Source organism: Leptopilina boulardi, unplaced genomic scaffold (assembly GCF_019393585.1).
Source record: "Leptopilina boulardi isolate dan_hultmark-lab unplaced genomic scaffold, ZJU_Lbou_2.1 LbouV2_213, whole genome shotgun sequence".
Classification (NCBI taxonomy): domain Eukaryota; kingdom Metazoa; phylum Arthropoda; class Insecta; order Hymenoptera; family Figitidae; genus Leptopilina; species Leptopilina boulardi.
Genome location: NW_026137767.1, coordinates 1,774,579 through 1,798,609, shown reverse-complemented (window position 1 = coordinate 1,798,609; position 24,031 = coordinate 1,774,579). Strand labels below are relative to the sequence as shown.

General features: G+C 30.4%; 2 protein-coding genes across 6 annotated transcripts in view; one reads left to right on the top strand and one right to left on the bottom strand.

Moving 5' to 3' along the window:
- LOC127278886 (peptidyl-prolyl cis-trans isomerase-like) overlaps nt 1-24,031 on the bottom strand; it is an 82,362-nt gene that overhangs the window by 43,339 nt on the left and 14,992 nt on the right. The gene's annotated exons all lie outside the window — the stretch shown is intronic.
- LOC127278874 (uncharacterized) lies at nt 16,325-18,740 on the top strand. Its single transcript, XM_051300803.1, has 3 exons — nt 16,325-16,629; nt 17,819-18,050; nt 18,198-18,740. The coding sequence occupies exons 1-3, from the start codon at nt 16,325-16,327 to the stop codon at nt 18,738-18,740; spliced, it is 1,080 nt and encodes a 359-aa protein (XP_051156760.1).

The window sequence follows — 24,031 nt, the reverse complement described above, 5'->3', positions numbered from 1 at the left end:
TTTAATTAATTGCTGAGATTAGGTTAATTTTTATACTAAATAATAGGTATAAAAAAAGATTTTACATTTTTTAAAACACTTTTCAAAAATTGTAATATTTTTATAATATGTTTTTATTACAGTAATAAACTTAATAATTTCATACAATTGAAATTATTAATTTTAATCGTTAGATAACGATTAGCAAATTTTGGAATGAAACGCATTGTCAAAATGATTTTGTTAAAAACACCTACTTTAATGACCCATAAAAATATAAATTAAATTAATATGTGATTATAAATTTTATGTCGACAGTTTGTGCTTCGAACTGTGAGCACTAATATGAGAAGACTCTTTTTTTTACACTATCAACATATTTCTTTCAGTTTACAAAACACTAATTACTTGAGGTCAAATTTTAAGCTAATTAATAAAGATAGTTATTATTAAATTGAAATATTTAACCATGTTACACTTCTGTGTAATTAAATTACTATCAAACTTAAGTTAGTCTAAATCTATTTTCAATAATTAAAAGCAAAAATTAAGTAAATTTTCAAAAATAAAATAAAGGAAAATATTATTAATGTCAATGTTAAAATTTTTTTTAAATCAAAAAAGATTGTCGGTATCATTTGGTGAAACACACTCAAAGACAAGTGCTTCACATTAAGAGCAAGGCCTCGTTACGCTGACCAAGTGATCTACTGCAAGTTTGGATTACTATAAAAATCAAAATATGAGCGCAAATTTTACACAAATAAATCGTATACACAAAAAATTTGTGGGTGGCTAAAATTATCATGAACTGCAAATTCATTAAATTGCACACAGTATATACTATGATGTACGGCGACCTCGAAAGCATTGAATTCTTCTTGAATTTTTAAAAATATTTATTTTTTAAAATATTAATAGCCTGATTCGAACATGAACTATCATTTTTTAAAGACAAAATTAATTAAAATTAAAAAAAAATTATTTTATTATATTTTTCAAATTCTTTTTTCACTTCAAATTGTATTAGCATCTAATCTTCATTGATGTTTTGTCCCAATTAATAATAAATTATAATTTTTTCGCCATTGACATGAAAAAGTGTCTTTTTTGTGCCTGTTTTGGGCAGATAAAGTAGCACTTTTTAAGGCAGTTTGGGCCAACTGCCTAAAAAAGACTTTTTTAGGCAGTTGTTAATTTTTGCATAATTTTTGTTTTGCTTTTATTTTATTTATCAATTTTTATTATTTTATTTTATATACTATTTCATATATATTATATTATATATTATATATGTATATTATATAATAATATATTATAATATATTATATAATAATAACATATTAATTCATTTATAATTATATATATTTAAAATATATAATACATAATATATAATATATATATATTTCTTTAAAATTGTTTCACTTTTTCATAACAATGGCGAAAAAATAGCGTATGTGGCTCGCACGTAGTAATTTTTAGGTTCGGATGATTTCAATACTCGCTGTCTGTGCGACTTCGGTTCGACTTGGCTCGCTTTCGGCTCGTCTTCGTCTCACCTACGTCGCACTAACGACAGCTTGTACTGAAAATTACATCCTCACCTAAAAAGTACTACTTTACGTGCTTGCCACATAATATACTATTCTTTTAAAATTTTGGCAATTTTTTAGGACAGGAATATATCAAAAAAAAAATCGGACAAGTGCGAGTTACACTCGCACTGAAATCGACGGTTCCGTACTCGAAGCGATCTTATTTGGTATAAAAACAAATATTTGAAAAATATGTGTTTTATGTTAAATAATATAATTGATACACAAAAGGACAATTTTAAAAAAAAAATTTAAGAAAATTGTTCCTCCTTTGGTATAAAAACAAAAAAAAATTTTAAATATGTGTTGTATTTCAAATAGTATAAGTGATACGAAGAGGAACAATTTTCTTAAATTTTACAAAATTACTTTATAAAAACATCTTAAACGTTTCGAAATCGGTACTGGATTATTAATCTATAATCTATATTAAAAAAATCAGACTTCTGTCTGTACATTGCCCCAAACTTATAAATTTTGATATATTTTTTCGTTTTGAGACATCAGAATTTGATTTCTGTAAAAAAATTTTGTCTGTCTGTTTGTTTGCTCAAGTATTTTTTATAATTCTAATTTAAATTTTATTGCAAAAATAGTGAAATTACGAACTTTTAATCTAAATTAATAATTTAAAATGATTTAATCTATATTAATAAAATCAGACCTTTGTCTGTTCATTGCTCAGAATCCAAAATTTTCGACATAGTTTGTTGTAAACTTATTCGTAAACTAGTATTTCACTTTTGGACGGAAACGAAAGTTGTTCAAAAAGTATAGACACAGTTTATTAAGAAAACAAAACTAATTATAAAAATGTGAACTGTGTATACGAGCCGATGCTCAATGTGCTCTGATGTTTCGGAATCAGTTTATCAAACTTTCATAAACTCTCAGCTAGAACTTAAGTACGTGCACCAAAGATTTTGTAACACTTATATGCATAAAAATTCGACGACAGTCAACCAAACGCTTGTAAACTCACAAAAAATTTAGAAAAATTAAAAAAAAATTCACATTCAGGGGTATTTTTTACTTAATTTGTACATCACTTGAAACACAATTATTAATATCTTATATACGCACAATACACAATTTTATCGACATTAAAATTCGGAATTTGCTTCCGCGGGATACGAACCTACCTAACCAAGATATATGTATAACGCATTTTGTCTTAGCAACTAACCGCCGCGGCTATCGAGAGCCACGCGAACGAAGAAGTTAATTCCACTGATCAACACTGACCAAGCTACGAACTGCGCATGTTCGGAATTTTAGAAAAAGTCTACGATTCTTTCGTTGACTGCTGTCTTAACTACTCTCTTTTATGTTTCAAACTTTCGAACCTCAATTATTACAATGTTGTAAAACTTTTTATAGAAATTCGACAATCTTTAAACAATATTATTAAAAACTGTTCAATATAGATTAACAAACTGATCTTCCTATACAGTTTGTAAATAATTTCTTGACTCTGTTTCATTTTTTCGGTAAAGTTTATGCTTCATTACTAAAAAGTGTATGAAACGTTTAAAAATTTGTGCCCCGTCCAAAAGTGAAATAATAGTTTACGAAAGTTTTGCTGACTTATTTTTTCCGTGTATGTCCGCAATGTTTTGTTCCATCACGTTTCTTGGCGCCGGATACGCACACATCTAACAAACATGGAGAAAATCGACATGAAAGCGTTGCAGGTAACGAAACAACAGAAAACAGAAAGAATAAAACAACTCGAAATAGAAATGAACCAAGCATTCGCAGAACTCGATGCTCTGGAGAATTTGGAACCAACGGAAGAAACTATTGAAATTCAGATTGAAGACGAAGGTAAGTTCATGGTTCCGAATAAACCACGCTCAAATCAAAATGGCCAAGTTTCAATCACGAATTGATGCCAAGAGCCAAAACACTATTCTGACTTCCGATCTCGAATCGGAGGCAAGAATAATAAACGAAAACTCTAAAACGAGAACAAAAATAATTAAATATCCTCTCCCGGTTTCAGAATCGCTTGAGACTGAGGAGACCCCTCTCGTAAACAACGATGAAGCTACAATGACAATCGTCAACACATATGAAGCAGACATTTATCTAGGGACAAACCCGGGTCAAACCACTGTCGAATTAGTCCTCCGAGAGGACATTGCAAACTGCATAAAAACGTGGATTAAGGGAGCTTCGCTTAAAAAAGAGGAAAAAGAAGAATTACTCTCACTACTTCCGAGAAAAGGTACGTTGAACCTCGAAACACCGACATTAAATGAAGAAATTCTTGTGGACATACATCCAAGAGTCCAAACGAGAGATAATCATTTCAAAGACTATCAAAACTTTACAGGCGGAGCGCTCGCAGCTACAGCGCAAGTCCTAAATATAATCCTAAATGACAATGAAGTGCTTCCAAACCGAGAAGATGTCCTTAAATATCTATCAAACGCAGTGAGAGCACTATGTCAACTTTTTTCGGCGTTAACGCTATCAAGAAAAACCTTCATTGTAGGCAGGTACGAAGAAAAAATCCAAAAAATTCTTGTAAAAGTCGAACTAACGACCATGCTGTTTGGAGACAATGTTAAAGGATTAGTGGACACATCAAGAGCGATAGAAAAATTATCAAAGGAAATGAAGCCTAAAAATCAACCAACAACGAAATCAAATACGTTAAACTGGAGAAGCTCCACCATAAAGAAGGTGGTAAGGGGGAGCTACTTGCAATATCAGGCATAACAAACTACCTTCAGACAACCGAACAATTCGACGAAGAAATCACCATCCAAAGGCTTCTACACGCAGTCGCAGCCTCAGAAGAACCGATATATTAAGTAATGATCAGGTAATTATACATGCTACAAGGCTAAAATTTTTTGCCCATAATTGGGAACAAATAACGCAGGACAAATTTGTACTGCAAGCAATTAATGGCTATAAATTAAATTTTGATCATTTCCCAATACAGATAAAAAAATCCTAATACTTTGAGTCCAAACTTAGATTTGGACAAAGAAATCAATAATTTAATTGATCTAAGAGCAATAGAAGAATACTCCTTCAAAGAAGAGCAATACCTGTCGCCATATTTTCTCAAAAGCAAACCAGACGGTTCCCATAGATTAATTTTAAATCTTAAAATATTTAGTAAATTTCTAAAACGGGAACTTTTTAAATTAGAAGACATTAGGACCTCGTTAAACTTATTAAATACAGGGGATTTCATGTGTAGGTTAGACCTCAAAGATGCTTACCTATTAGTACCGATAGATAACTCGGATAGGAAATACCTTAGATTTGAATACGATGACAAGCTATATCAATTCAACTCCCTTCCATTTGGCCTTTCGTCTGCACCCTTCATTTTTACAAAAATCTGCAAACCTGTAGTAAGCTGGTTAAGAAAAAATGAGGTAAAAGTAGTAATCTATTTAGACGACTTTCTGATCCTCGCTGAATCAAAAGAAAAATGCAAACGAGACTCTCATCTTACAATTTCCTTATTATCTTTCCTGGGTTTTATAATCAACTGGGAAAAAGCGAGCTTACCCCACAAAGATCCTGCAAATTCCTAGAAATGATAATTAATTCAGTAGAAATGATTATAGAATTGCTTCATGATAAACGTCAAAAAATTCAAAAAATGAGAAATTCTCTACTCTCTAGTAATAAAATTAAAATCCAAACTCTTTGTGAAAGCATTGGAACCCTAGTTGCCTCTTGTCCTGGAAGAGCGTATGGATGGCTTTATTACAAACAACTTGAACTTTTAAAAAGAAAATCCCTTGCTAAATCTCAAAATGACACAAACAAAATAGCGAAACTTTTAGAAGAAGCGATCAACGCACTCGAATGGTGGAATGCGCACATTATAGTAAGCAAAAATAAAATCAGATCATCCACTTTTGACTTAGAAATATTTTTTGACGCATCCACCACGGGCTGGGGTGCCACATGTAAAGACAAAAAATCAAGCACCCTAACCTTCACAAATTAACAAAAGAAGTCTGGGAATAGTGCATGAGGAGAGATCTCTGGATCTTTGCCGAGTACATAGCATCAAAAGACAACCAAGCAGATGAGGGCTCTAGAATCACAAACATAGATACAAAATGGGAACTGGCGGGCTTTGCTTTTTAAAAAATTAATCAATAAATTCGGGCAACCGAAGATCGATTTATTTGCCACGAAAATAAACTCAAAATGCGTAAAATACTGCTCCTGAAAGAGAGACCCAGAAGCTTTCTCAATAAACGCATTAACAATATGCTGGAAAAAAGAATTCTGGTACGCCTTTCCTCCCTTTTCCCTAATTAATAATATTCTAAAAAAAAGTCACAGAAGAGGGATCTACAGGCATCCTTGTAGTTCCTCTTTGTTCTAGCCAACAGTGGTTTCTGGAATTCAAGAGATTGATAATCTCTAAACCAATAGAATGGAAACCCAGTAATAATCTTTTAATTTCTCCTTACAAGAAATTGGTGCACCCACTCGCAGATACCCTTACCCTGGTATCAAGAATTGTCTCCGGCAAGCACTCCAGAAAAAGAACCTGGCAGATGAGACAATCAAAATAATGACGGCATCACTGGCGGAATCAACTTGCATACAGTATGAATCTTCACTAAAATTCTGGTGGGATTTCTGTGCAGAAGAAAACCAGGACCCTTTCGAAGCTGCAGACAGAGTTATTCTCAAATGCCTCACGAGACGGTTTTCGAAAGGAGCAGCATACGGCACGCTAAACTCACTAAGGTCAGCGATCGCACTTATTAACACCTTGGACACAACAGAAAGTACACTCATCAAAAGGTTCTTTAAAGGAGCATTTAAACTCAGACCTACGACTCCGAAATACCATGCGACCTGGGACGTAGAAATCATGCTAAAGAAACTAGAAGAGTGGGACCCAAATGAATCCTTAGATCACGAAGCTGAAGTACGCAACGTTTATATAAACGACTTTTAAAGAAATAATTTTTTAAAATGAAAAATTGTATAATTTTTTGCCTAAAAAATATTTTTTTATAATTTGTTGTTTAATGAAAACTACAAGAAATATTTTTTAGGCAAAAAATTATAGAATTTTTCATTTTAAAAAATTGTTTCTTTAAAAATCGTTTATATAAACGTTGCGTACTTCAGCTTCGTCTTAGATCTACAAAAGCTGACACTCAAAGTTACGATGCACATCGCTCTGGGTACAGCTTTCAGAACGCAGACAATCGCATTAATCAAGGTAAACCCTGGCGGATTCGATTTGCGTAATGTCTACTTAACTAAGCGGACTTTAGGTAGACATTAGGTAGACATGTAAAAAAACGTATAAAAAAGCTATTAATCGACTTATTATGATAAAAAAAAGTTGATAAAAGGGTAAATGAATGTTTATAGAGTAAATTCGTACAAAATTTGTAATTAATAAAGCAATAAATAATTAATAATGAATGGAAATGTGCGCGAGGTACCTGATCAGTTCAGCTGTACAATTATTTTCGTGCTATTTTCATGAAAAGAATATAAATTAACTGCAAAAACAATTGATATTTATAAAAAAGTGTAAAATTGATTTAATTTTATTGTTTGCAATACGAATTATTAAATAATAATTAAGTTTTTATCAAATGTGAATAGTGTTGTGAAAACCTGTGAAAACTAATGAGTTACTACATTACCGATCGCATATGAAAGATGGCGCCACCAGTTTTTACAATACAGTGCGAGCATGTTTCCTTCCAAGCTTTTGCTTTGAAAGAAAATAAAAAGTGAATTTTAAAATGCAGAATAAAGTTATACAAATAATTATTGATTTCATAATTGTTTCTCGTCCAAAATTACGGACATGATTGCAGCTTTTTTGTTACACTCATCGAGAACTTTTTATTATCATATGCGATCGGTAATGTAGTAACTCATTAGTTTTCACAGGTTTTCACAACACTATTCACATTTGATAAAAACTTAATTATTATTTAATAATTCGTATTGCAAACAATAAAATTAAATCAATTTTACACTTTTTTATAAATATCAATTGTTTTTGCAGTTAATTTATATTCTTTTCATGAAAATAGCACGAAAATAATTGTACAGCTGAACTGATCAGGTACCTCGCGCACATTTCCATTCATTATTAATTATTTATTGCTTTATTAATTACAAATTTTGTACGAATTTACTCTATAAACATTCATTTACCCTTTTATCAACTTTTTTTTATCATAATAAGTCGATTAATAGCTTTTTTATACGTTTTTTTACATGTCTACCTAATGTCTACCTAAAGTCCGCTTAGTTAAGTAGACATTACGCAAATCGAATCCGCCAGGGAATAACGTTAAATTCAACAAAGGAGGAACGAAAGTCAAGATAGAGGACTTGATAAAAACATCAAGACCTGGAGCAGACCAGCCATATGCATACTTTCCGTGGTTTAACGAAAAAAATTTGTGTATAGCCAATACGATCAAATGTTACATCGAAACAACAAGAAACCTAAGAGGAAACATTAATAAACTCTTAATATCGCTCCAAAAACCTCATTAGTCAGCACACAAACCATAAGTAGATGGCTAAAACAAGTGATGGAAAAAGCGGGAATTGACAAAGAATTTTCAGGATACAGCACAAGGCATGCATCTACCTCAAGAGCAGAAGCCAAAGGATTAGATGTAAACTTAATCAAAAGCGCAGCAGGATGGTCTGAAAGATCGAAGATGTTTAACAAATTTTACAAAAGACCAGTAAAAAGTGGAAATTTTGCGACAGCAGTTTTTATACCTTAACTTTATAACATTGAGTTCAAAAATTACTTTAGTGTTTTGTTTAAACTAGTTAAAAAATGTTTTATATTATTTTTTTAATATTCTAAAAAACTATTAAATACGGCTGTGTTAAGTTCGTTCGTATTAAAAAATACTCATAACCAGATTATTTTGTAAAAAAAATTAAATATAAATAAATTCGATGTTTCTCTAAATAAAATTAAATTTTTAATTATGCTCTAAACATATATACATAGTTATATCTTCGAACAAGTAAAATGAAATATAATTAATGATTAAACGAACTTACAAGTGAAGTTCAATCATAATTATATGAATAAGACTTGTTCGAAAATATATGTGACGCTCCACGAGAAAAGGGACCTATCGCTGTAAGCGATGATTTTTCAGGGCGAACGATAGAAGTAGAAGCAGAAACGAAGAACTCGAGAGTGGGGTGGAGCTCACGAAAAGTTCCCCCCACTCTTACCACTACATAGTTGCGCTCCTATGTGTGTGAGTCTCACTTGCTTCGTGTGTATTCGGGTTTCAACCTGTCTTTTACATTAACTGCTCTATAATGCTTTTCAGAACTTTTATACTAATTTTTTTAGGATAAATATAAAAGTATAATTAAAAGGATTTATTATCATCTGAATCTAACATAATATTTAAATTGGTAATATTCTTTTCTTCTAGATTAATAAGAATTCTTAGTTTCAGAAGAATTTATAACAAAAAGGTTTTTAATAATAATAATGCAATAAAATAATACCCTATACTTTCTGGATTACAGCAAAATTATTTATTGATGTTTGTGATTATCGGTGGATAATCGAATTTTACGTTGAGTTTATTTTATTTAAATTGGTAATACTCTTTTCTCCTAGATTAGTAAGAATTCTTAGTTTCAGAAGAATTTATAACAAAAAGGATTTAAAACATAATAATACAATAAAATACTTTCTCGATTACAGCACAATTATTTGTTGGTGTTTGTGATTATCTGTGGATAATCAAATTTACGTTTATTTGGTGTTTGGGCAATCATCGCAATCATAGAATTTTGTTGCATTTACACAATAAACCTTAATTTACAAATACAAAAGTTTTTAATTTAAGAAGAAGACTTTAGTTAAAAAATTGGCATTCTTTATGATACAGTGTTTTTTATAGTGAAAAATGGTTTTTTCACATTTAGTGAACTTCTCATTTATTTTTCGATTAATATAAGTTTACATACTCTTACTCTCTATTGTAGATTTTTTTTGAGAGTTTGTGCACGCAGGAGAGTAATTAACAAGTATGTAATATAAACAGAGAAATATGTAAGTGATTTAGATAAAAGATTGCAGTGAAATAATTTGCAGTCTTAGTGAAACAGTAAACTTTACAGCAAAAATTGGTTTATAGCAAGTGGATGTTTTTGTATTTAATAAAATAGTTATTACATTACTATGATGAATTTCGATTTAGAATATAATTCCGTAGTTGAAGATGATTTAACTGTGGAAGCATTTTATACTTATCCTTGTTGTGTTAAGGAATGCAATCAACTAATACCAATGAAAGAAGCATTAAAGCAAAGGTAAATAATTATATTTCTAAAATATTTTTAATTTTTGACAAAGGGGAAAAATTTGAAATTTGTTAAAAAAATTGTACCATTTGAAAGCCATTTAAAAAATATTTCGAAAACATATAACACATTTTTCAACACTTTAAGGGGAGATTACACAGAAAGTGAGGGTCTTTTTAAAGAGATTTTCTTTCATAGTAAAAAAAATATTTATTACTTAAAATTTTTTATAATAAAATACATGTTTCATAGTAATTGAAAACAATTTATTTCAAAATGGAGTCTCAAAAAATGGCTTTTGGAAGTGGTTCTGTCTGAAATTTTGTCACTTTTATTTTAACGTTATTCGACCAATAAACTTGAAATTTAGACAGTATATTTTTTGAATGTGTAGTTTTCGCGTCGACTAGGATTTTTATGATACATTAATATTTAAAAAAGTTATAAAAGAATTATGAAAAATTTAACTTACAATAAAAACGCGATAGCCAAAATAGTTTTATTTTGTTTGAACACAGATTGAACTATTTCAAAAAAGGAATTATTAATTACGTAAAAAAATGAATAAATAAGATAATCAAAATAATTATATAAAGTAATAAAATAAATATAATTATAATAATCAAATAAGAATTAATTACTACTTAAATAAATATTTGCTTTTTAAAAGACGAACGGTTTTAACTAAAAAATATTTTTATTGGTTAAAAAAAATAAAAGTTTTAAACGATTATTAATGAGCAATATTTTTATACAAAATAATATTATTTTACAGGTTATTTTTCATGGAACTCGAAAAATCGGAGCAAAATTTTGTTATTATTTCGCATTTGCAAAGTTGTCGAACTCTTCAGAGTTCAGACAATAATGAGGGCATTGAAAATTCAACTCCAGTGTCAAATAATGAAGAGCAATCTAGTCGAAAATATACTAAATATTTATTTGCTACTTTACCGATTTGCCGAGAAATGTATTTATTTCTTCACAACATGGGTCTAAAGAGACTAAAAAATCTTGTAACTCATTACGATGAGAACGGTCTGGTTCCAAGAGAGCATAAATCGAAAAACAAATGGTCCGAGAGAGAAAATGTGCTCTCTTCTGATGACATTGAAAATGTAGTCAAATTTCTAAAGACATATTCATCTAGATTTGCGATTCCCTTGCCAGGCCGATTACCACAATGTAGAAATTTTGATAAAGTTGTAAAATTGCCTTCTTTAGACTCAAAAATTGAAATGTATAGGAAATATTCAAATGCAGCTTCACACGACAAGGAAATACGAATTGTTGGCCGTTCATCGTTTTTAAAAATTTGGCATGAATTTTGTCCGCACATCATGACAATGAAACCGGCCAGCGATTTATGTACCACTTGCCGGGATAATAGTTTAAAGTTGTCAAATTTGTCTAATTTGACAATTGAAGAACAAGCTGCACTTTTGGAATTTTCGATCAAGCATTTGAATGATGCCAAAAATCAACGCGAATTCTACAACTTATATCGAGTTAAATCTAAAGATAAAAATTTATCTTCTCTCCTCGTCCTTTCTTTTGATTATGCTCAGATTGTTTTTATATCCCAGTAGTCCGCAGCAAGTAGGTTCGTCTTTTTTTAAGGCGAACCGAAAATGCGGTCTATTTGGGATAAATAATGAGGCAACGCATATTCAAACGAATATAACAATTGTCGAAGAGGATATAACGGGGAAAGGTGCCAACGCAGTCATTAGTATGTTGGATTATTATTTTAATAATAATTCTGCAGAAAATATCATTCTGTTTGCTAATAACTGCGTTGGACAAAATAAGAATAACGCACTTCTCCATTATCTCCTGTGGAGAGTCATGAAAAATAAGAACAAATCAATCGAATTGAATTTTTTGTTAACCGGGCACACCAAATTTTCGCCTGATCGAAATTTCGGAATTGTAAAGACCAAATTTTCAAAATCGATTGTCGATTGTCATGAAGACTTCATTGAAGTCATTAATACGTCTTCGCCAAATAAATTTAATATTGCTATGCGTAGCAAGGATCCAAAAACTAAAACCCGCAACGTTTTTTGGGCTGAGTGGGATAAACATTTACAACAATATTTCAAATCGATACCAAATATATCGAAATACCACCATTTTAAATTTTTTCATGACGGATCCATCAAAGCAAAACTTCTTGCAGATTCCGAAAAAGTCGAACTTCGAAAAGCCACATCGTTAAATGAAAAAGTCTTGCCTTTAAATTTGATTGAACCTAAAGGAATATCTGCGCAAAGAGCCTGGTATTTGTTCAAGGAAATTCGGCCGCTTTGCTATAAAGATTCCTGCAAAGACCTTTTTGCTCCGTAGCCAAATGCGCCAGTAATATTATCAAATTCGAAAAATTTGAAAGAAACATCAAAGGATTCCATTGGTTCAAAAGAAATAAAAAACTCTCGAAAATCATTGAAAGCTGTTATCGATGAAAAACCAAAAACTTCTAAGGCAACAAAAAATCAAAAATCATCGGAAAATACTATTGGTGAAAAACCAAAAACCACAAAAGCAACAAAAAATAAAAAATCACCAGATGATCTTAATGATAAAAAACCAAAAACTTCTAAGGCAAAAAAAAATAAAAAATCATTGGAAAATGCCATTGATGAAAAACAAAAAACCTCAAAAGCAAAAAAAAATAAAAAATCATCGGAAGATCTCACTGATGAAAATACAAAAACTCCTGAGGTGAAAACTACAAAAGCAAAGAAACCTAGAATTATTTAAGAGAAAGAAGACCCATAAAATAGTAAATTGTTATTTAAAACAAAATCTACTACGCTATGTAATTAATATTTTAAAAGTTTTGCTTATTGTTTTATGGTATATAGACACTCGTTATTATTTACGATTATATAATGATTATTTTATTATTTAAATTAAATTTATGTTCTAATAAAATAATATAAATGTGTATAATTATTTTATTATTATTATTATTTATCAAACATCAAATAATATTTCAAAATATAAAATAAAAAATATAAAAAGGAAAAAGTATTTTATTTTTGACGAAAAGTAAATTATAATTTAATTTTAATTTGTAGAATATAACAATAATATAAATATTTAAATTCGTCGCTCATGAAAAAATTTGAAAATTATCTGTAATTAATTTATAAATCAATGATAATTTTAAAAATTAATTATGATGTCTACAAACATAAAAATTACTCAATTTCTATAGTTTTTCTAATTTTTAGACAAGAAACAGGTTTTATTTTATTATCACTAATTAAATAATATTAATTATAATAATTTTTTATGTTATTTATATTTATTTAATATTTTTAACGTCCATGACATTATTTTTTCTTATTATTATTCATTAAGTATTTCACTTTTTCAGACAAATTTGAGCGTTTGTTCATTTAAAATTAAGTTGACGTGTTGTCGATCTCTACACTTTTATTAAATTAAGAACTCGTTAATCAAATAAACTTATTCTAATGAGAATGTAATATTTATCTTTAAATTTTATATAATAATAATTAAGTAATATTAATTATTAATATATAATAATAACAATAAATAAATTTCCAAAAATAAATTTAACGCCCACAAAAATGGAGCCTTGGGTTGACATGCCTATTTTAAATGCTCTGTATTATTAATAATATTAAAGTTTTACTATTTCTGTTTTTTGCATATAAAAGAGGAACTCAAAAACTATCGGTTGGCATTAAAATCTCAAAATCAATTTTTTTGACGATAGGTCCCTTTTCTCGTGGAGCGTCACATATACTCCCTCCCTTTTTATAAAAAGGTTCTCAACCCAACCCAAATTAAAATAAATACAAAAAAAGAAATATTTTTTTGCAAATCCAAAGCTTTAAACGAAATGAAGCGAGAACCAGCAAGAGAAGAGGGTGAACAGAGAGGGATCTATCTCTCTCTCTTTAAAGAAATATCTGAACAGTGGCGACATCCGACAACAAGTTACGGTACTGTACATAGTTATATCTTCGAACAAGTCTTATTCATATAATTATGATCGAACTTCAGTTGTAAGTTCGCTAAATCCACGGAGGAATAGTAAGGAGACCGATCTCTGCGTTTGAAAATGTCAGAAAAACATGTACGATAAGTGCCAGGTTCAGTGCATTGTACTCAACCACCAAAGTAGCTGAGCATGCGCATTGGACCTCAATTTTGACAGATGAAAAGTGTGGTTATGCGATATACGTATATGTCACAAAAAAAATCTTAGTGTTCAGTGTTTATTTCAGAAATTTTATTTACCATTGCGATATTGTATCTCCAAAATCATGTGTAAGTATATAAAATAAACATTAATAATAATTTTTAAAATAATAACAATAATAACACATAAGCTCTTCATCACAACACGCATGTAAGACTTGAGAAATATACGTCAGCCAGATCTCACTCGCACACTTTTTGCGAGAGAAAGAGACAGCACATGGCTAATGCGCATGCTCAGCTACTTTGGTGGTTGAGTAAAATGCAGTGAAACTGGCATTTATCATACATGATTTTCTGACATTTTCAGAAGCGCTACTACAGCAAGATCGGTCTCCTTACTATTCTTCCGTGGCTAAATTATTAATCTTTCAAAAAATATACCGAAAAAAATTTTAGTTTTCATAAATTTTATGTTTTAAAATTTGTTTAATTCCTCTGAAAATGGGTGATCTCTTAATTTTAATACTGTATCTTATTTTATTATTATAGATCTCGTGATTTCCAATGCAAATTTAAAATTAGGAATCAGTGGAATCCATCTTTGCCTTGAATCTGATGGAACCGAAATCGATACCGATGAAATTTTGGAAATATTTTGCAAAGAAAGTTTTATTCTCCTATAAGAAAATGAGTCTTGGATTCAAGAATCCTCAAGTGCAAATTTAAATTCTTCAATTCCGTCTGCAAATCCGAATGAAGGGGAAATTAATGTAAATCTCAACAATGCTTCCGTCGACCATGAGGAAAATATACGAAATGTGAGAGTTAACAATTTCAATGATGGACCTGTCGCAGTTCAGGAAAATGGACAAAACCCTGGAGCAATTCCTTTCAATGACCCTGTACCGCGAATCAATCCTAATCCAATGCAGGAAATTAATATAAGAGACGTTTCATATAAGAAGACGGGGTCAAATCTCGGATTTTCCTCAATATTTAAAAAAATGTTGTTCTTAGGGTGCAAAATAAGTGTACCAAATTTGAATTAAAAATTTTGCATATTTTCGCAAATATTTGCATTTAAAAATTTTGACTTTTTTTTTCTTTCACTCATAACTTTTTTCTAATGAAAATAGAAAAAAAATGTATAAATGTTTTTTACGCAGAATTAGTTGAATTTTTATAAAAAAAAATATTAGAAGAAAAAAAAGTTAATTTTTGATTAATTTATTTAAACAATAAAATTTGTTTTTAACTTTTAAATGTGTTCTCCCTACTTTTCAAGCTCCAAAAAATTCACACATTTAGCTTATATCCTAATGAAACGATAGTTAAATTTTTTAAATGGCATTATTTTTTGTTTTCGAGAAAAATTTTTTCAGTTTTGTAATCCGAGCGCTCGAGCTTGCCGTTGAATCTGCCGAGTCTGCAACGGCAGACTTAGGCGCTCATTAGTGAATGGGCATCGTAAAATGCAATGTCACATAATTTTTTTGGGCAGTTATCAATTCGCTCCCGTAAGGCCCGGCGCACACTAGCCGATTTGTGTCGACCGACAAAAAGTCGGTCGATTTTCTGTCGGCGAAGCTGGCAACGCACACTAAACGATTTTTGTCGGCCGACCTGTGGTTAAGCGTGTACATTCAATTATGTATATTAATTTTAATTTATTAAGTAATTAATTAACAAATTAAATAATAGTTATTTATGATAACTTATCGTGAGCAACGATTTTACTGATAATTAGTTATTTTTAACTAATTCAAATTTAGAGAGAGTAAATTTTATTTTCAAAATTTTTATTTATTAATTAATCACCAAATTAATTGACAGTTATTTAATAATAACTATTATTATTATTATTATTATCATACATTATATATATAGCTATTAATTAATTCTATTATTACTTATATAATCATAATTTTTATATTATTCTTTAAATATAATCCAATTTAAAAAGGATTAATATTAAACTATAATTGTTGTACTTTATAAGTAAATCGCATAAGTACGTTCAGTTAAAGAAAATGAATCTCGGTACAGAGAAAATCTACCTAAAACGTAAGACAACGGTCGACAAATTGTCGTCTAGAGGATGTTTGTTGACCAACTTGTCGTTAAGCGACCCAAAATTCAGGTAAGCAGATTCATTGCACTTCAGGTATGCTCTGAGTCGTTTCTAAACCTGTTAACTGCGTACATCGAGAATATTATTTTACGTGAATTTTATAAAAATGAATATTAGAAATAAAGTTATCGCTGCTTATCTTTTACGTCGTCGTCATCTCATGCGAAATAGAAAAAGTGTAAAGCGAGCTCATTGGGTGCATCCGATCAATCAGTTGAGAGAAAGTGAGAAACAATTTAACAAACTATTTTTGAGGCTTCGAGAGGACGAAAACAAATTTTTCAATTTCTTTCGAATGTCAAAGTCATCTTTCGATGAATTGCATGACGGACTGAAGGACGTCATTAAATCTGAAGAGACTACATTTAGAAATAGCATTCCAACAGTGGAAATGCTCGGTATTACATTGAGGTAAGTTTTTTTTATTCTCTATTAGTTACTGCAATTTTTTTGTTTAAAATATATTTTGTTTTCTAAAAATTATTTAAAAATTTTTATTTTCACGTAGAAAATATTTGGCAATTTTTCACGTAGAATTGAATGACGTTGTTAGTTTCTGAAAGAATTTAATAAAGAAGAAGTTAAAGAATTTAATCTCTAACTATTAAAATTCAATAATATGTATTAAATATAGTTAAAATTTGCCTGAAATAAAACAACAATGTTTAAAGTCATTTTCTTTATTTATTACTAAATTATTTGTAATTGAGCTTACAAAAACGCCCTTTTTATGGCATATGTTGAGAGAAAGTATTTAATTTTGTGTAGAATAATCATTTGAATTCTCTGAGGACATTGAGGCAGATGAAGGACTGGGTAATGAGTAGGGATTTTGAGGAGAGGGGGCATTATATAAATTGTCATAATACGTATATGATAAAGAAGGATGAGAAGTAGTTTCTCTTTGAGGATAAGGAGAATGTCTTGGAATGGTATTGGAATATGTACGACTGGTAGGGGATGATGGTATTTGTGGCGGAGGTTGCATGACGGTAAAAGGGTTATGTTGATATCCGGTAAATAGTGAAGCAATATAAGTTGATTGGTGAACCATCTTCTTCTTATCTTTTATGCTTGAAATTATTTGCAAAACCCTCATTTTAAAATCAAGAATTTCATCGTCATCAAATCCGTTCAAATGAGGAACTAAACTCTGAAAAAAATCCATATGTGGATTTGAATGAGATGACAGCGCTGTCAGCAAGTTTTTTTCAAATTCATTGGTGTTTTGGTTTTTTTGTGCAACTGTTCCTTCTACCAGTTTTTTGCGGTCTAGGTGAAAAATCTACTTCCATGTTTTCCGATGATTTATCCAAATCCGAGACTTCAATATCTTCGTCTTCGGAATTGTTCTCTACATCCAAACTGTCGGTAGTTTCTGTAGAATCATGCAGTTTTGATAAAAATAGTAGCTGCTGGTGGTATATATATTGCTTGGTAACCCTTGAGACTCCAGCACCACTCCTTTTACTGCTTTGCATATTTTTTTTGCTCGTGCAAAGCTATCTCGCAGATTACCCCATCTGCTCATGACACCTTTCACTGTAACAATAAAATAACACATTAATGTAAAAAATATTTAAAAAAGAACTTTTTTTAGGTATCTTGCAAGTGGGTATACATTTCTTGACCTGCACTACAACTTTAAAATTGGTGCCTCAACAGCAAGGAAAATAGTCAAGAAAGTCTGCTCAGCCATTTGGCTAATCATGAAGGATGAATGCATTCCAGAAGTAACAAAGGAAAGATGGGGAAAAATAAGTGATGATTTTGAAAAAGATGCAAATTTTCCTTATTGCCTTGGAGCTGTGGATGGGAAACACATTCGTTTGGTACGCCCCTTAAAAAGCGGATCAATGTATTTTAATTATAAATCGTACTTTTCCATTGTTTTAATGGCTGTTGTGGACTCTAAATACCGCTTCACAAATGTGAATATTGGAAGCTTTGGAAAAGATTGAGATTCTTCTATATTTAAGCAAGGAAATCTCTGGAAAGCAATTGAATCTAATTTAATTGAATTGACAGAAGATAAATGTTTGCCTGGTACTTCAGATCAAAAAATTCCCCACTTTTTAGTTGGAGATGAAGCATTCGGCCTACATAAACATTTAATGAGGCCATATGGGGGATCACATTTAACACGCATGAAAATAATATTTAATTATAGGTTATGTAGAGCTCGACGTTTTGTTGAATGCGCTTTTGGCATTTTAACTAATAAGTGGAGAATTTTCCATCGTCCTCTTAACGTCCATCCTAATTTTGCAAATATCCTTATCAAAGCTTGTGTTGTTCTGCACAACTTTATCCGTGATAAGGGCGGTTTTGTTCCCGAACACACAACAACGTTAATTGGACTCGAAGATTTGCAACCAGATCAATCCGTACAAGCTGGTATTTCAGCAAATTCTGTGAGAGACGTATTAGGAAACTATTTTCTAACAGACGTAGGATCTGTGCCTTGGCAAATGAGCAAAATATACTTTGAAATTCCTACACTGAGAGAAATGGTTGGTTAAGAGTACCATTTAGTTAGTAAGAATGTTGTTGCTAATTTTTATTAGTTACTATTACCACTTAATTAGTTACTTCAGCCATTTAGTGTTGCTCATTTTCAAATAATGTTTTATAAAGGGAAACTTTAAAAAAATCATTCTAAATATTAGAATTTTAATACTTGTACGTGACTTTTAAAGTAATTTTCTAATGTAATAATTATTAAAATATAAAATACTTACTATAGTTGTTTTTGTCTTTCGATTCCATTGTAGGGTAATTCCTATTTAATTCCTCACACACTTCTTCCCAACATTTTTTTTTCATTTCTATCTTTAAAAATGTCTGTGGTTTTATCCCAAAGTGCAGGTCTCATTTGCACTAAAGAAATAAGATAATCGTTGTCTAAATTATCACACATTTTCACTTAAAGTACAACTGAACTGATCACAAGAATTTGTCAACTGACGACGAAAACTCATCTAGTGCATACCAATGCATGACCGTTTCGCTCCCGTGAGGGGAAATCATATACCCCCCTCTACTGGCCGGGCCTAAACTCGGTGTTCTAGTGAATAAGGCACCGCGGGGGTCCGGAGTGGCGATCTCGGGCCTAATGTCACTTGTAGTTTATGGCTATTAATGAGTTTTTCCAAAAAAACAATAAAAATTTTAATTATAAATATTTTTAATTTTCTGTTAACATATTCGCATTCCTTAGAATTTCACGATTACAGGCATATGTTGATCCAATTAAAAATGTTTATATTTAAAAATTTTGAATGAATTTATCTAATAAATGTATTCTCAAAAAAAAAATTTTTTTTAAATAGATCTTCAGATATCTTTGAAACTTATTGAGAAAAAAAGCCAAAAAAAATTTTAAATGATGAAAGCTAGTCTCAAATAGTAGTATAAGAAAAATAAATTTCAAAGAAATACCGGCCCGGACGATAGAGTGGGGGTATACCACTTCCCCTACGGGAGTGAAACGGCTACTGCCAGCATGGCAATGCACTAATGACAATATAATCACTTTTTAATTATCGAGTTAATGGCAATTTACTTCACCGTGCACTGCAAAACTGCAAGCAAGCAGCATTCTACTAAAAATGAATCCCGGTACAGACACAGAAAATTAATTATTATTATTATTTTAATCCAATTTTACTTATTTTAATCCATTTTGGTATTAAAATAAGCAAAATTGGATTAAAATAATAAGCGTTGCAGCTTATTTTAATACCTTATAATTTTCTGTGGAGAAAATCTACATGAAACCTAGAAAAACGGCCGACAAATTGTCGTCTAGTGTGCGCTCATACATTGGTTTCCATAAGCGACTGCTTCGCCGACAGTCGGTTGTTGAGTCCATTTCGCCGACACTTTTGTCGTGTCGGTGGAAAATAGTCTAGTGTGCGCTCGCCTATGCTCTTCTCCAGTCGACGGGGGCAATTTTGTCGACCGACTTTTTGTCGGTCGACACAAATCGCCTAGTGTGCGCCGGGCCTAAGGGGAAGTTAGCTTCCCCCACCACGCGGCCAGAGGCCTGCGTTCGAGTTTCGGAGCGAAGGTAGCACCGCGGGGAGCCGGGTCCCTTAATCCCTCATTAAGGAGATTTCCTTAATGGATTTTCTTTAAAAAAAAAAATTTTTTTTAATATTAGCATTTTTAAGTTTTTGTTATTAGATTCGGAATCCTTATTTAATTGCGAATTTGTGCATATGTTGTTTGCATTAAAAATGTTAATTTTTAAAAAGTTTATAATTATATCATCACCTTTGCTAATCCTTTTCAATTTAACAGAAGATAGGAATTTTAATGTTTTATATATTATCATTTTTAAAAATTATTTCATGTTCTATTTAATTTTTTATTGTAAATTATCAAAAAAAAAAAATTCCAAATTAACTAGATAAATTTTTCATGAATATTTTTAAAATTATATTTCTTCGCTTTATATATTATAGAAGAAAAAATTCAAAAACTTTTCTGGCAATAATAAACTCTTGGATGTTTGTTACAATACTTAATTAATACTTAAATAATTAAGGGGTTTCCTAAATTTTTTTGCCCTAAAATAGAAGGTTTTTAAAAGATCGTGTACTCATAAGTTTTAAAATATAATTGATCAAAAGTTTTTACATGTTACTATATACGTCAAGAACTATTTAAAAAAAATTGCGATCTTAAAAAATATTATTATGCTCCTTCTACAGAGGTCGCTATGTACACTGGTCAAAATCAAGATCTTTTACGGTAACCACTGTAGCTCATCGCAGAATCATCTAAAATAAAAAAATCAAACGTGATTTTAAAGTTTAAGACCTAATACAGGTCCTAAACCTCGAGATATTAAAAAAAATCAAAAATTAAAAAAATGGCAAGCTTTAGAACCCAAAAAACTGAAAAAACACCATTTTTTTGACAATCAATCACTCACAAAAACCTGATTATTGAATATTTTAAATATATTAGAGGTTTAGGACCTGCAAAAACTTCCACTGAATCGAATGCAACTTGAATTTTTGAAATCGGTCAAACGGTTTTTGAGTTCTACTGGTTACCATTTTTAAATATAGTGTTTTGAGAAAAAAGCGTTTAAAGTATTGATATCAAAAGGTTATAATGAGTCAAGCAGAAGTAACTAAATCAGCTTGAAAATTCTTACTCAGGGGTTTTTGGGGTCGCTGATTACGAATATGATGTCAGATTTTAAAAATTCAAAATGGCGGATCCAATATGGCGGACATGAAAGTTAAAAATCAATTGCATTTACTCGAAACTTGGTACTCGGGGGTTTTTGGGGTCGCTGATTACGAATATGATGTCAGAATTTAAAAATTCAAAATGGCGGATCCAATATGGCGGACGAAAATTTGAAAACTAATCGGATTTGCTCGAAAATGATGAAATGATATGAATATGATGAATTGTCCATACTGCGTCCATGACCATGTCGGGTTTATTATCAGCAAACCAAAAAACCTTTTTTATATTTGAATTTTCGAATTCTGTCATCATATTCGTAAGAATATGATGATTTTGAATTTTTAAAAACTGACATTAAATTCGTAATCAGAGACCCCAATAACCCCCGAGTAACGAATTTCAAGCAATTCCATTCGCTCGGTTTATCGTGGTCACGAAAGGGTTAATTATACGATCTGTAGACGCATATATATGTGTATTTTGTTAAATAACTTAAGATTATGAGCGAATTACGATCTAATGATTTAACCACACATTCTTAACATACTTTCTTATCAAAAAATGAAAAAAAAATTCGATTTTTTTGACCAAAAAAATTTAGGAAACCCCTTAATTGAAATACAATTTATTTGATTCAAGTAAATATTTATTTGATAATAAAAGAGTTATCAGCGATTTGAATGAAATAACATTTCTTGACTCTGAGCCAAGTATAAAATTCTTATTTGTTTCAAAAAAATTCTATTTGTTTCAAATAATTAACTTGATTCCAATATAAAAAAAGTTCGAAATCGTAGCAACGGTCACCATGGCGACGTTTACCATAGCAACGGTTACTATGACAACGTTTACCATAGCAAGGTTGCTCTAATATATAAACATTATTTTAGGTTATTGTAAATAATATTTTATTAATAAATGAATAATATTATAGTAATATTACTGAAATATTACTGCAAGGAATTCTTAACCCCAAGTCTTCTCTTTGAGGTTAAGTGGATGGGATTGCAATGCAATATGAAAGGAGCTTTAAGGCCTTTAGTTCATCTTGGTGGCGCTAATGTAGCGTTATGTAGGTGTCAACAAATCATGTTATTGTTTTTTTAATTAGTTTGATTTTGACGTTTATACGGCAAAGATGGATTGTGACAAAAATTACGTTCTCTCTTTGGTTGAATCTACGTCAGAAAAGGGTAAGCCTCTTTTAATCTGTAATGAATTTAAATTTCATTTTCATAAAAGTTATGCTGGTGGTGAAGAAAGGTGGATGTGTGCAGTTAGAAGTTTTAAATCGTTTTTGCGTTCCTCTAATACTTCTCCGCTTGAAATTTTTTTAAATTTAAGTGTTATGAATCATAATCATTCGCCTATTGATGAAAAATCTGTTCAACAACTTTCTCTTCTGGCTAGTGTAAAAAGGAAAGCAACATCTGATCCTTGTGAAAAGCCATCAAAGTTACTTCATTCGTGTGTCACATCAGAACATAAAGATTTAAAATATAAAGATTTTAAAAATGCCACACAAATTTTATATCGTGCGCGTAGGAAAATTTTACCAACACTTCCGACAAATTTAAATGATACTCATGAAAGTTTAAGTAAAATGTCAGTTAATACAAAGTTTAATGAGAATTTTTTGCTTTTAAATGATCCTTTATCAAATTTAATTATCTTCGGCACTGATACAAATTTAAAATATGTCTTCTTCTGAACATATATATATTGATGGTTTTTTTGATTATGCGACATCCTTTTTTACACAAATTTCCACTTTTCACGGATATTTTAATGGTTGTTGTATTCCTTTGGCCTTCTGCCTCCTTAAAGATAAACGAGAAATTACATACACTTATTGCTTCAAAAAATTATGTATATTGTGTAATGAAAAAGGTTTTGTTTTTAATCCTTCCGCAGTGGTTGTTGATTTCGAAACAGCTATTCATAATAGTATAAAAAATGTTTGGCCAGAAGCGTTGTTTCGTAAAATTCAGGAACTCGGACTTGTATTAGAATATAAAAATAAAAATTCTCCAATTGGCGAATGGTTAAGAACTTGTTTCGGTTTAATGTTCTTATCTCCAACAGACGTAAAATATTGTTTTTTTTTATTTGCTATCAGTAATACCCTTCGATGACAAAGTTATAAAATTTGCAGAATATCTAACTTCAAATTACATTCGTGATGAAGCTCGATATTCACCTCAAATTTGGGCTGCAAATTCCGCAGAATTGACACGCACTACAAATGCGTGCAAATCTTTTCATTCTCATTTTAACAAATCTTTTTACCACACACATCCATCTATATTTAAAACTATTGAAGTTCTACTTGAAGTTAAAGTAGAATCTCATTTCAAATTAAATGGCGTTGAAACTCCATTTAAATATCAAAATTCATATTCAAAAAAGAAACGCGATTTTGTGCAAAAATATAGAAATGTTTTAAGCTGACAGTCCTAAGCCTGGAACACAAGTGTGAAGAAAGAATTGTTTTTTTAAATATTTATTTACGTTTTCACTTTCAATAAATAATAAAACAACTGACTTATAATATTTTTATTTGAATCTATTTTTATTATAAACTATGCTTTGAATAAATAAG

What these genes read in the sequence shown, in the direction of transcription:
- LOC127278874 (XM_051300803.1), top strand. Translation starts at nt 16,325, where the DNA reads ATGAATATTAGAAATAAAGTTATCGCTGCTTATCTTTTACGTCGTCGT. An exon ending in ATGCTCGGTATTACATTGAG is followed by an intron (nt 16,630 to 17,818) that starts GTAAGTTTTTTT and finishes AACTTTTTTTAG; the next exon opens with GTATCTTGCAAGTGGGTATA. An exon ending in ATGGGAAACACATTCGTTTG is followed by an intron (nt 18,051 to 18,197) that starts GTACGCCCCTTA and finishes TCTATATTTAAG; the next exon opens with CAAGGAAATCTCTGGAAAGC.